The following is a 15558-nucleotide window of genomic DNA, read 5'->3' on the forward strand; positions in this document are numbered from 1 at the left end:
GTGCTGAATGACTAAATATCATTGCAATCTGAATTAAAAGTCATGGTGATACACAAAGAATCAGAAAGTGTCTCAAAACTGAAACTTGGACTCATGCATCTAAACACTACGCATCTGATCAGGCATGATATATATCTGCTGCTAAGACTCACAGTTAATGAATTTTAAATGCTAATTGTTAACTTTAAAGATATAATATGGTTTATTAGTTTACACTGTAATGACGCATTTCCAAGTACTGTGAATGCAGTTTATATGAGCTCATATTAAGAGACTATATGAAATATTTATATATCTGGAAAATTAACACCATATGACCATTTAAAGTGAACTAGAAAAGGTGTACAGTTGAATAAAAGAGGTAAAAAAAAAGAAACAGTCTCATAATTTATTCATATTCAAAATCTGTCATTGGAGAGATAATCTATATGTCAACAACACTCTTCAGCATGTTTTCAAAATCTTACCTCAGATTTACAGATATTGTGAGAAACAGCATCCGACTGAGGCAACTTTCTCTGAAGCCACTTTCTCGGTGAGAAGATGTTGCTTGAACCAGAGAGGTTGAGAGATAAATCCCTGGACGCGTTGCGTTTGCCACTTCTGTAGTCAAAATGAACACTGGAGATCGACGAAGCGTCTGAAGATGTCGACAAACTCGACGAAGAAAGACGTTGTTTCAGTCTGGAGTCCTCGGAAGCAGTTTGGCTGTTGGTAAATCCAGCTGTGGAGCTCGAGAACCGCTGAACGGTATTCGCGTCTCCGTTTCTCATCAGCGCAGAATCCAAACTACGAGTCTGTTGTAGTTTTCTCTTTGCGAGGGTTTTAGAGCCCGATGAGGAACACGAGAAGACGCTGTTTAGCAGCCCCTGTGCGGACATCCCTGCGATATGAGACACAGACTGACGCCCCAAACACAAACCCCATGTGAACCTGACTGACTGAACAACTGAGGATGTTTGTCTCTCAAGAACAGGTGAAAATGTGAAAAATATATTTGATCAAAATAATTATATCCTCTCATCCATCTCTGCAGATAAACGAGGATGTTTCCACTGTTCACGCCAAACAGTTTCTCAACATCTCTCTGAACGTTCCCGCCCTCTTTTACCCGCGCTCCGGCTCTGCCCTCCTCAGAGAGTGTGTCTGAAAAACTGAGGTAAACTTTTACAAGTTTCGTTAATTGGCCGTGTCGATTATATAATAACTTTCAATGGGTGGTCTAAAAGAGTTATTTCATTTAAATTTAAAAATATATTCGTGTTGAATTCTGTCGAAGTTCGTCTCGTGCAACCCAAATTGTATTTTGGCGCGTTTCGCTCAGTTCGACGAACGTCAATTGTTCTATAGACTTTTGAAACAAATATGTTTGTGTGTGATATTTAAAAAATGATGAATTATTAGATAATGAAAGTATTTAAAGGGTTAGTTCACCCAAAAATGAAAATAATGTCATTTATTACTCACCCTCATGTCGTTCTACACCTGTAAGATCTTCATTCATCTTCGGAACACAAATTAAGATATTTTTGATTAAATCCGATGGCTCAGTGAGGCCTGCATTCAAAGCAATGACATCAAGATCCATAAAGGTACTAAAAACATATTTAAAACAGTTCATGCGAGTTCAGTAGTTCTACCTTAATATTATAAAGCGACGAGAATACTTTTTGTGCTCCAAAAAACAAAATAACGACTTTTTTTTAAACAATTTAGTGATGGGCCGATTTCAAAACACTGCTTCGGAGCTTTACGAATCATATCAGTGACCCGGATCTCCTATCAAACGGCTAAACTGCTGAAATCACGTGACTTTGGCGCTCTGAGTCGATTCTGATTCGATTCGCAAAGCTCCGATGCAGCGTTTTGAAATCAGGCCCATCACTATATTGTTGAAAAGTCGTTATTTTGTTGTTTTGGTGCACAAAAATATTCTCGTCGCTTTATAATATTAAGGTAGAACTACTGAACTCGCGCATGACTGTTTTAAATATGTTTTTAGTACATTAATGGATCTTGAGAGAGGAAATGTCATTGGTGTGAATGGAGGCCTCACTGAGCCATCGGATTTCAACAAAAATATCTTAATTTGTGTTCTGAAGATGAATGAAGGCCTTACGGGTGTAGAACGACATGAGGGTGAGTAATTAATGACATTATTTTCATTTTTGGGTGAACTAACCCTTTAATGCTGCCTTCACGTGCTAGCGTGCTATAATTTCCACTTCTGAAGTCGTGATTACGAGCTCATCGCATTCAAGTTTCGAAATGGGACGGCGTTCATGTGCAATTTTTACCTAGGAAACTCGTATTTATGATTTTTCCGAGAGCATGTGAAGGTAGCATAAAGCCCAAAGGATACTTCGGCTGTCCGTGTTTCACGACGGTCCGTGTGACGTAATCACATTGTCATCAGGAGAGTCCGTGGATGTTGTTGAGAATTATACTTTGAAAGGCTTGCGCACTCAACTGAAATGAAGTTTACCCGGGCCTTTAAAAAACAACCTGTGGCAACAGTGAAAGTAGCCCAATTCTGTGGGAAAACCACAGACTTGGCAACACTGCTTGTGTATCAAAATTATCCCTGAGCTTTCCAGTGGTAGATACCACTTGAGAGGGCATTCATGTCCAATTTTTAACTAGAAAACGATAATTTAATATTTAATAAATATACAGCAAGTAAACTCTAGTTCTAGAAAATGAAGAACAAAGAATGTGCATCAGGTGTTTGTTTTTTTTAATTAATTTATGAAGGCGCTGTAAACTTTATCGTTACGTGTTATATTGTTACATTACAACGCTATCATAGCTTGTGCAGACAGTTAGCTTATTTTGTTGTAAATAAAAAGCCTGACAATGTCACTGCTAAACACCTACAAGTATTGTGGTATTCTGCCACATTTCTCACTGCCACGCCTCAACTCGTCACTCTGGTTTAAAGAAAATCCTGAGCTTCCCACTCATATTTACGACTTTGGGGTGGTGTTCACTTCATGTGCTCATAAATACGATCTTTAAGACATGACTTGAAGTCAACGTTTGACTGACTTTTGACTTCGCTTTTGTGAATACTGAAACCTTGTTTAAACTTTGAGGGAACGAAATAGTAAATCGTGCACACGATTTACATTTACATTTATACATTTTGCAGACACTTTTATCCAAAACGACTTACAAGTGAGGGATACAACAAGCAAATCATCGTGAAGAGGCAATAGACACAAGAAGTGCTCACAATACAAGTTTCAGACATTGCTATGATTTAGCAAATCGAGGGAACGAAAGTAAATCGTGCGCACAATTTAGCAAACTGAGGGAACGAAAGTAAATCGTGCGCACAATTTAGCAAATTGAGGGAACGAAAGTAAATCGTGCGCACAATTTAGCAAATCGAGGGAACGAAATAGTAAATCATGCACACAATTTAGCAAACTGAGGGAACGAAAGTAAATCGTGCGCACAATTTAGCAAATTGAGGGAACAAAAAAGTAAATTGCGCACAATTTAGCAAATTGAGGGAACGAAAGTAAATCGTGCGCACAATTTAGCAAATCGAGGGAACGAAATAGTAAACTGTGCGCACAATTTAGCAAATCGAGGGAATGAAATAGTAAGTTGTGTGCACGATTTAGCAAATCGAAGGGAACGAAATAGTAAATCATGCACACAATTTAGCAAACTGAGGGAACGAAAGTAAATCGTGCGCACAATTTAGCAAACTGAGGGAACGAAAGTAAATCGTGCGCACAATTTAGCAAATTGAGGGAACAAAAAAGTAAATTGTGCGCACAATTTAGCAAATTGAGGGAACGAAAGTAAATCGTGCGCACAATTTAGCAAATCGAGGGAACGAAATAGTAAACTGTGCGCACAATTTAGCAAATCGAGGTAACTAAATAGTAAATTGTGTGCACAATTTAACAAATCGAAGGGAACGAAATAGTAAATCGTGCGCAAGATTAACAAATCGAGGGAATGAATTAGTAAATTGAGCGCACAGTTTACTTTTTTTTTCTTGCATGTCATGTGCAGGGCTCTGTAAATGACAATTGAAAATATGATTCTGAATTGTAATTCAGTTTTGAATGCAGTGGGATTCAAAATTGAATTCCAAAGGAATTTGACTTCTATAAATGTAATAATATAGGCTATGTCACATATTTTTTATAGGCCCATTTTTAATAAATACTTCACATTATGGGACTACACTTCTTAAAATGCTCTTATGTACCCAAAAGCCTTCAAAAAGCCAAACAACATGAAGCAGCTTACAAGAACAAAACTAATATGTTCTATATTTTCTGCCAGAGGTGCACACACTTTTTACTACTAAGAGCCAAAATCAAACTTCAAAATATCTTGAAACTCATACAGGTTTAGAACAACTTGAGTAAGAGTGAGTAAATGTTGGCAGAATTTTTATTTTTGTGTCAATTATCCCTTTAAGTAATTCTTATTCCAGTCATTCTGATTGAACTTCCAACTCGTGGATTGAAAGGAAGCCAATTCTTCTGATGTTGACTGTTTTGCTCGATCGCCACAACAGTGCGATGGTTTCCACAGAGAATTCAGTTAGATATTATGAAGGAAATGTAAGCTTTGGTCACAGTTTTTCACTTCCACACCCATTCGCTGGCTTAATTTATACTCACAGCATGACAGCAATTGGCCCCAAGGGTTGTGCATTGAGTTATTGATATTATGATATATTTCCCCATCAGAATTGAACGATCATTCTTAATTAGAATATCATGACACATGCATGATTACATTAAGTCTCAGATCAGTCCTCACAAACAATGGGGACGAGGATGGATGTGTCTGCTGGGGAAGACGAGGAAGAAGAAAATAGAGGTTTAAATAAACTCCATAGTCATAGTAAATGCCATCAAACCCCCTCAAAGAGACAAGACTTTGCGTTAGATCTGCAACGTATTATTCCAGAGTTTACATGATACCCCCAGAGCTTCCCGACATGGGGTTATTATCTCATTTTAGCACAGGAAAAGGGATCTCCGAAGACCTCTTTTAAGGTCTGTGAACGTAAACAAATAAGGGTGTAACTGAGAGCATTTCGGAAGATCTCCATACAGTAAAGATGCATGAATGTATGAGAAACATTTCAATTATTGTTCATAATTGAAATTAGTATTTTATATACAGAAGTAATACTTCAGATATATATCAAACTTTGCAACTATTACTTGTTCACCTTAGAAGAAGCATTGAACTGTGAACAGTTTTGTAATCCCTTACAAAGAAAAGAAGTTTATTCAAGTGTGCATTAGCTATTAGTAAAAAATAAGAAAGTATACTTTCAGTCTACTGTTTATGTACTTCTCAGAAGTAATTACACTTAAGTATACTTGACTTACTGACAGAAAAGTCTAAGTGTATTTGGCCCATACTTGTACTTACATAGTTTTACATACTGTCTTATAAACATACATTGTTTAAAAATATTGATTTATAAAGAAAACAGACAAATTAATAAATTGGAACATAGTAGTGTACTTAAAGTGCAAAAATAATATATAAATAGTAAACTATAAGTATGATGTTAAGTTCACTTAAAGAAAACTTACAAGCGCAGTATAAAACTACTAAACTAGTAGTTTACCGAGAGTATACTTCAAAGTGTACTTTCATAAACTTAAAAATATGCCACAAATATTTAACTAGTAAACTATCAGTATACCCATAAGTTCACTTGTAGTGTAGTTGCAGTACAAACAAAAACACATAGATGTGTGCTCAAAGTTTACTACTGTTACACTTAAAGTACACTTAAAAGAATACTTTTATACACTAAAAAGTCGCCCAATTTAGTCCCAAGTAGTATTGAAATAGTACACTTACAGATAGTACACTTACTTACTCCATAAAGTAGCCTATACTTTAAAAAATACTTGAACTTTACTTAAGTATACTTAATAAAAATGAACTTTTTTGTAAGGGATATTGAAGACACATCTGAGGCACATGTGTTTTTAAACACTTTTTAATTTGTTGTTCCAAACCTGTACGGATTTCTTTGTTCCGTGAGACACAAAAGAAGATATTTTAAGAAACGCTGGGCTTCAAAACAACATTGGACCCCATTGGCTTTGGACAATGAGACGTTTTTCAAAATATCTTACATAATAATTAGGAAAACATTGTCGAGACAAACTTTGATGTTGGCTTAAACATAAAAAAGTTCACATAAAATAACTGTACAAAGGTAACTAAAATACTTTAAGAGCTGCACACACTAAAAAAAATTATTTTATTTTAGTAAACTAAATTTAATTTATACTGTTGTTTTGTCCAATGTATTTGAATTGACAAAATTAAAAATTGATATAAACTTTTAGGCTAAGTAACCTCAAAAAAGCCCATGCAAAAAAGACAAAATATATTGAGTATAGTGCAGCATTAAGGTATAGAGGAACAAACCCTAACCCAAGTATGTTGACTTTGTCATTCCAGCCTGATTAAAATGACAAGTAGAGATGAAGAAACAGAAGCAGGAGTCAGACACACCCTCTCGTCATTTTATTTTTCACTCGATTTTTTGTCGTCATGTCTGAACATTTTCTGGACTCTTGCTCAACTGACTGACTGGTTGCACAATAACTGCTCTTGAGTTTGAAAGACAGTGTTGGCAGGAGGTTATCCCAACGACACCATAAATATTGAGGTTTGTTGCAGAAACTGGACTGACGTGTTGCATTTTGGCCTTTGTGTCGGAAATAAACCAACTCAGAATTAGCAAAGAAGACAAGAACGCTCTACAGGTTTTTACAGTGAGGAAAAAATGCAACAAACCACATATTTAGAAATAAAATTTAATGTGTTTGCAAATCCGGTTTTGAGTTCTCTTGCACAATTTCTTCAAACGACTCCATGTGTGACATAAAAAATTTATGAATACAATAAACATTGTGCAGAATAGCTGTAAAAAAAAAAGTGAAACAAATTTACACAGTAAAAGTTTTCCATTAAAACAGTAATATACTGTAAAAACAATGCATTCTGGGTAATATTTGTTGTTTTCGAGAAAGTAATGTATAGGCTACTTTCTCAAAAACGACAAATAATATTGTCCAGAATGCATTGTAATATACAGAAGTAATAAAAAGTAAAACAATGCATTCTGGGTAATATTTGTTGTTTTCGATAAAGTAATATATAGGCTACTTTCTCAAAAACATCAAATATTACCCAGAATGCATTGTTTTTAAGTTTTATTACAGTATATTACAATGCATTCTGGGTAATATTATTTGTCGTTTTTGAGAAAGTAGCCTATACGTTACTTTCTCGAAAACGACAAATATTACCCAGAATGCATTGTTTTTAAGTTTTATTACTTCTGTATATTACTGTGCATTCTGGGTAATATTATTTGTCGTTTTTGAGAAAGTAGCCTATACATTACTTTCTCAAATACTAACATCAAATATTACCCAGAATGCTTTGTTTTTACAGTATATTAATGTTTCAATAGAAAATGGTATTTTACTGTGTAAATTTGTTTTGTTTTGTACAGCTATTTTTTTTAGTGTAACTACTAAAAATGTCATAATTCCATTGCAGTTATATAATTCTTAATTTAAATTACATCAACATATTTATTACGCTATTAAAGTAAATGATATAAGTTGCACCCACCTAAGACAAAAAAAAATTATAGAAATTAAAGGAAAGGATTTATTAAATATCATGAACATAAGAATAATTGTAAAAATAAATATTAGTAATATTTCAATTGAGGTTGATTATCCAGACATCATTTATTATAAAAAATTGAGTATCAAATATGATCATCTTTTGAGAAAGATTTATTGTATTGTATTGCATTATATATGTTTTAATACAGAGCTTTGATCATAAAACTAAGCATTTAAATATCATCTCACCAAGACATACTATTGGCAGATATTGATATTTATATGCATTTTAAAGATATCATTGATTTACATTACAAGCATCAGAATTTCATATAAATACCAGAATCTGCAACAAATTGCTTTTTTTGCTCACTTTGGGCCTCTGAATAAAATTGAGCTCCATATTCTCACTATATGAGCCATAAAAGACCGATGGATCACAAATGATACTCACTTTTTGATTTTTAAAATATATTTTGTTTCAATAAACTGTTGCATTTCAAAAAAGGCCTGTTATTTCACATGTCAGGCTTGGTTGAATTCACTCTTTAAAAAAGAGATTTAGTGCTTTAGTGTGGGAAGTTGTTCAGATTTAAGCAGTGATGTTCAGTGTGTGTGTCGCAGTGTGTGATGACATGACACACACACACAGAGACGGCAGTAATGCAGCGTCAGCTCCTTCTCACAGACACACACCTGAGAACCGCAGAAACCAATGACTAACTCCGCTAGCGCCCTTCTGTGTGTCAGTGACAGCCTTTGTTCACATCACATTAGTCACTTTGCTTAAATGTCCTGAGGAGCGTTGCGGTAATGTGTCATGAGTGTTGAATTCTGGGAATGAAGTGCAGTTCCAGTATTACACACTAGTCTGTGCTGTTAGACTGTAGTTGAAGGGTAACACTTTACAACATGAACTAACAATGAACAACACTTCTACAGCGTTTATTAATCTTATATATGATGTTTTCACTGTCGAGAAGCAAATATGAAAAATATTAAAGTCCTTTTTCTGCTTGTTAATAAAAAATCAATAATCTTTCTGCCGTATGCCTTCACAGAATCACAGTGTGATTTGATGTTCATCCCACACTAAAAACATGAAGATTATTGGAGTACTTTTTACAAGAAAATACTATTTCAGTTTTTCTGATTCATAATTTTACGTTTAATTCAAGGTCGTTTCTTTGTAATTATTTGGGAAATTTTACTTGCAATTTCTGTGTGAAAATTCTTTCAAAGTACATTTAGTTTCAGTGCGTATGCGGTTCAGCTCAAAATTCTCGATTTAAATATTTCAACACATTATACTTTACTAAAACGAATATGTTTGGACATTTTATTGCTTTTTTAAATTGAAGTATGTTATATTGAGCCAGTTTAAGTGCTCTTCTTATTTTATTGCACATGCTTCATTCGCCCTCTAGTGGAATATTTAAACAATGCCTTGCCATTTTGATACATTTTTCAGAAAACTAGATTTAATATCGTCAGTCATTTTGTTTCTCCAGTAAATGTATGTTGATTTAAGAATGTTTAGATATTTGTGCTGTAAAACAAGACAGAAACACTGAGGAAGAACATCATTTGTAGTGCTGCGCTGACCTTTTCTCTGACTTCTAGCAGAGATGTTTTATATGATCTTAAGTTCTTTGTGAATTGCATCACAGCTCAGAAGTGATGAACTCAGATGCACTTACGATCAGAAGGAATCTGCTGTGGGAATAGAGCCTGATCGCTGTTAAAAGGCTTCTGTGAATCATCTCTGTCCAGAGGATTGGTAATGATTTCAGGAAATGAAATGACTCAAGCACGCTTATGAAAGTGTTTTGTTCTGCTGTGTCACTCAGGAGTATTTGTTTTATTGGTCAATATCCTAATTTACCTGTTCATTGTTACTTATGTCAGTTTTGACTTATGTTGTAATTTAGACCTAGTCATAATTACATCTTTAGAATGTCATTAATTTTGACTTTTTACATCATAATTATGACTTGATCTCATAAATATGACTTTTTATGTCATTTTAACTTAGTATGTCAATTTTAACTTGTTGTAATTTTGACTTGTATAGTAAATTTGACTTTAATTTCATAATTTTAACTTTTTGTCATAAATTTCAACTTAGTATGTCATAATTTTGACTTTTCATATTATAATTGACTTTTTACATCATAATTATGAATTGATTTCATAAATGTGACCTTTTATGTTATAATTTTCATAACTGTTCATATTTTTAATGACTTAATGACATTTCATCATCATTTTTACTTAGTATGTCATCATTTTCACAATTTCATATTTTGAATAACTTGACATTTGACATTTTGTCATAAATTTCAAGTTATTGGTCAATGTCCTAATTTACCTTTTCATTATTACTTAGTATATCAGTTTTGACTTTGTATGTCATAATTCCAACTTTTTGTCATAAATTTCAGCTTAGTATGTCATAATTATGACTTTTTGTCATTAATTACGACTTTTTATCTCATAATTACAACTTAGTATGTCATTATTTTCACTTTTTACATCATAATTATGACTTGATCTCATAAATATGACTTTTTATGTCATTTCAACTTAGTATGTCAATTTTAACTTGTAATTTTGACTTTTTTGTCGTAATTTAAACTTTTTGTCATAAATTTAAACTTATTATGTCAAAATTTTGCCTTTTCATATTATAATTGACTTAGTATGTAATTATTTTACATCATAATTATGAATTTATCTCATAAATATGACCACAATGGCCTAACGACATTCCGTCATCATTATTACTTAGTATGTCATAATTTCAACTTTTTATGTCATAATTTTTTACTTTTTGTCATTATTTTGACTTAGTATGTCATTATTTTGACTTTTTATGTCATAATTATGACTTAATCTCATAAATATGGCCTTTTATGTAATAATTTTCATAACTTTTAATATTTTGAATAACTTAATGACATTTTGTCATAAATTTCAACTTAATATGTCATAATTTTTTACTTTTTGTCATAATTTCGACTTAATATGTCATTATTTTGACTTTTTATGTCATAATTATGACCTGATCTCATAAAAATGGCCTTTTATGTCATAATTTTATAATATTTTTAATATTTTGAATGACTTAATGACATTTTATCATAAATTTCAACTTAGTATGTCATTAATTATTAAATATAGTATTTTGACTTTTCATGTTATAATTGGCTTAGCATGTCATTATTTAAACTTTTTACATCATAATTATGAATTGATCTAAGAAATATGACCTTATGCCATCATTTCAACTTAGTATGTCAATTTTAACTTGTCGTAATTTTGACTTTTTGTCATAAATTTCAATTTACTATGTCATAATTTTGACATGACTTTTTTCTCATAATTATGGCTTACAGTTTTTTTTTTTTAAATTGCATTGACATTATTTATAATAACTAATTTACCAGGTAAGAGCATGTGTTTCTTTCACAAATCGCCTGTTCATATATAGTTATGCACAAAAAGAGAGCTTCAGTAAAGCAAATGTAATGAGTTATAAAGTGCAGACAGCAGCAGTTACTCATGGCAATATGCAGTTAGTTCAAGGTTTACTGTGTGAGATTGTGATCTGTGCATGACAGCTGGCACTTATTCATGATTATGAAAAAGAGCTGCATTATGATTATTCTCCTTTTGTGCACCACAGAAAGAACAACATGCATGAACCGCGTGAGTGAATAATGACAGAATGAACATTCATTTCAGTAATGATTTTGTCTTTTATCTGACGACAGGCTCAGGAGACTGGATTCCTCGGCGTCCTGAAGGTGTGAGATTGGACGGCTGTGATTCGCACCCTTCCCACCTCGCAGCAGGAACGGTGAGTGTGCAAATGGAAGGCTGCGTTTTAAACAACCACTAACATGCACCGACAGAGACTGACGCTCGCTAATAGCTGCAGTGTAAAGGGTTCACATTTCCTCCTGAATGGACAGCAAAACACACACACACACACACACACACACACGCTACAGCTACTGACCCGTACTCTTAGCAGATATACTCATTAGAAAAGGACAGTCTTTCTCTTCTGGGAAAATGGAGCAGAAATATTGATGACTCATTTTACACTCTTGGGCATGTCTGTGGACGAAAAAAATCATGCTTTGGTAAATCGTAATTATGACATGAAGTCCTGACATAAATCATCAGAATTATGACAAAAAATTATATGTAGCCTTTTTATGTCAGAGTTTCAACTTCTTATGTCATATAATTATGGCTTTTTATCTCAAGTTTGATTTAGTATGTCATTATTTTGACTTTACATCAATTATAACTTGATCTCATAAATATGACCTTTTGGCCCGGTTTCACAGACAGGGCTTAGCCTAAGCCAGGATTAGGCCTTAGTTCAATTAGGATATTTAAGTATATTTTATAAACGTACACTTGAAAAAGCATTACTGCTGTGCATCTTGAGACAAAACAATGACACTGATATATTTTAAGATCTGTCAGAGCAAGTTACTTTCAGTAAAAACAGCTCAAACATGAATTTTAGTCTAGGGCTAGCTTAAGCCTTGTCTGTGAAACCGGGGGATAATGTCATAATTTTCACAACTTTTCATATTATGAATGACTTTATGACACATTTTAACTTAGTATGTCATTATTTTTACATTGTACATCATAATTATGACTTGATCTCTTTTTTTAATAAATTTCATGATTTTTCTTATGAATGGCTAAATGACTTTTATCTCATCATTTTTACTTAGTATCTCTTAATTTTGATGACTTAGTGTCAAAATTTCAATTTAGTATGTCATAATTTCATATTATTTCATCATTTTGACTTAGAATGTTATTATTTTGACTTAAGATAATTATACCTTGATCTCATAAATATGACCTTTTATGTTATAATTTTCACAACTTTTAGTATTATGAGTGGCTTATGCCATCATTTCAACTTAGTATGTCAATTTTGTCAATTATGTCATAATTTTTACTTAGTATGTCATAATTTTGTCCTTTTTTTGTCACTTTTTATGTCAAAAACGGCGATTTGTCCAGTAATGAAACAAGTGAAGTGTTTATGAGTGAATCATTGAATCATTAATTCAAGAGATTTGTTCAAAAACAATGATTCATCCAGTAATGAAACAAGTGAAGTCTTTATGAGTGAGTCACTGAATCATTCACTCAAGAGATTTGTTCAAAAACAATGATTCATCCAGTAATGAAACAAGTGAAGTCTTTATGAGTGAGTCACTGAATCATTCACTCAAGAGATTTGTTCAAAAACAATGATTCATCCAGTAATGAAACAAGTGAAGTCTTTATGAGTGAGTCACTGAATCATTCACTCAAGAGATTTGTTCAAAAACACTGATTCATCCAGTAATGAAACAGGTGAAGTCTTTATGAGTGAGTCACTGAATCATTCACTCAAGAGATTTGTTCAAAAACAATGATTCATCCAGTAATGAAACAAGTGAAGTATTTATGAGTGAGTCATTGAATCATTAATTCAAGAGATTTGTTCAAAAACAATGATTCATCCAGTAATGAAACAAGTGAAGTCTTTATGAGTGAGTCACTGAATCATTCACTCAAGAGATTTGTTCAAAAACACTGATTCATCCAGTAATGAAACAAGTGAAGTATTTATGAGTGAGTCATTGAATCATTAATTCAAGAGATTTGTTCAAAAACAATGATTCATCCAGTAATGAAACAAGTGAAGTCTTTATGAGTGAGTCATTGAATCATTCATTCAAGAGATTCGTTCAAAAACAATGATTCATCTAGTAATGAAACAAGTGAAGTCTTTATGAGTGAGGCACTGAATCATTCACTCAAGAGATTCGTTCAAAAACAGTGATTCATCCAGTAATGAAACAAGTGAAGTATTTATGAGTGAGTCATTGAATCATTCATTCAAACTGATTAAAAAATAGTTATTGAAAATTCATTAAATATTTTTAAAATAGACTGCAGCAATAATCTATAGTAAATTAAAATGTTATTTTGTTCAGTTGTCTGTTCATAAACGTGTGAGAATCTGAAACTAAACATGACCTTTTCATTTCTCCAGTGTGCTGCGGTCCTGTTATTTTCAGCGTTCACGGCCTGCTTTCGTTCCACTGAAACACCCTCTGCTGTTCTATTCATCGTCATGCGTTATATAAATCATTTTAAGATTTGCCATGAAGGTTTGCTGGAAAAGATTCTCCAGCAAAAGCTGTATGACTGTCAGTATCTGTCCTGTGATTTCACAAGTGAAGGACAGGATTTGGGAGATTTGCCTTTCCACACTCACCCTGTGGAAGATGGTTTCTGCATTTTAAGTAAGTCTCCGTCTCTTTTTGTGACCTTACTAGCATATTGATTCTTTTCTCCCACATTTCAGATAATTGCCAGATACTGTGAACCCAATATTCCCTGTGCTTCAGCTGGCCAATGAGAGACGTGTGTGTGGACACAAGAGAAACAATCGATAGAGGAATAGGATACTCCAGTTTTTCACTACAAGCAGAGAGGAGCTTACGTAACGCTCAAACGCTCACGTCTCGCATGGAGCAGCTGCGTCTCTTCGGGTCGAGACAGTAACGTGTGTGTGGACAGATACGAGATCTGAAACCACGGCAACAGCTGAGCTGAGGAGAGCAGCTGTGTTTTGTTTTTGCTTCGTAAGGATTGGTGATGTTCTGCACATCGTGACATGACAGCGCTACAGCACACGATGATGTCACTCGCCATCGCTCGGTGTGTCGAGCGCGGATGATGTCATTGGAATGTTTTCATGTGATTGACGTGGAGTGGAGCAAAGCCTTCAAAAGCATGATGTGTTTTACCTCCAATCATAGTTTTTGTGGTTTTATCATATAGTGTCATATTATTACAATTTCTGCACTACTTGCAGGTGAGAAGCTGGCCATTTTCTCCTCAGTATGAGTGGAGAAATTTGTGTTTAATGATCCTACAAGTTCAATTAAACCATGACAATATGAGGCAAATATTTGATATTTATAAATATGTTAAATATGAGGACACAACAAAACACTAAACCTGGTTAAGGTATTTATTTTACAAAATTATTTGGCAATTGTAGGTTTTATTTTACTATGCAAATTATTGCAAAGTATTATGCTATTCCCTCTTTCTCTCTCTCAAACACACACACACACACACACACACACACACACACATCTGTTTTGCATGCACTAAGTCTCCTCCCAATATGCAAATTACCGTTTTATTGTTTGTTCTGCAATGGCTGATGTACAGGATACACTTCTTCTGAATTATTAACGTTACACATACAGTATCTGTGCAGCTGTTTGTATATAAAAGCATCGCTCAGATGCACATATAGCCAGAGAAATATGCATTATTGTTCATCACTGAACATCAGACTTTGATATTTTCTCATGGATCTCAAGGGCTTGTTAGTGAATTGCATCTGAAGCCAACTATAATTATGAAAATACTAAACACAGCCCTGTTTGGACTCAAGGCACGAATGATCATTGATAAATGTCATGTTTGTTTTTGAAAGCATCTTATGCACTTTTGTAGCGTTCAGCCATAGTAAATTAATTTCAGATCGTTTACAGTTCATTTTTGAACTGTTATTGATAATAATTTATCAACACATATCAATACATTTATCATTATTTGTTCATAATATGTGATAAAAAAGTTGTGATTTGACTTTTTGTCATAATGTCGACTTTTTAAAGTCATTATGACTTAGTATGTAATGTAATAAACTTTATATCATAATTATGACTTTTTATCTCTTAATGTCTGTCATAATTTTGACATTTCATCTCAAAATATTACTTTTTATTTCGTAATTATGACTTTTTGTCATAATTTCAAACTTAGTATGTCATAATTTCAACTTTTT

General features: G+C 33.3%; 1 protein-coding gene and 1 long non-coding RNA gene across 2 annotated transcripts in view; one reads left to right on the plus strand and one right to left on the minus strand.

Moving 5' to 3' along the window:
* Nucleotides 1-1077, minus strand: part of LOC127519040 (rho GTPase-activating protein 6) — a 29521-nt gene extending 28444 nt beyond the window's left edge. Inside the window, exon 1 of the mRNA XM_051906436.1 lies at nucleotides 468-1077. Coding sequence (XP_051762396.1) covers nucleotides 468-881 — 414 coding nt within the window. The 5' untranslated portion in view covers nucleotides 882-1077. The remainder of the gene's footprint in view (nucleotides 1-467) is intronic.
* On the plus strand, nucleotides 947-15524 carry LOC127519041 (uncharacterized). The gene is made up of 3 exons (XR_007931713.1): nucleotides 947-1159; nucleotides 11432-11517; nucleotides 14056-15524. It is a non-coding gene; the product is annotated as an uncharacterized LOC127519041 (long non-coding RNA).
* Nucleotides 15525-15558: the final 34 nt, after the last annotated feature.

This window comes from Ctenopharyngodon idella, chromosome 9 (genome assembly GCF_019924925.1).
Source record: "Ctenopharyngodon idella isolate HZGC_01 chromosome 9, HZGC01, whole genome shotgun sequence".
Classification (NCBI taxonomy): Eukaryota; Metazoa; Chordata; class Actinopteri; order Cypriniformes; family Xenocyprididae; genus Ctenopharyngodon; species Ctenopharyngodon idella.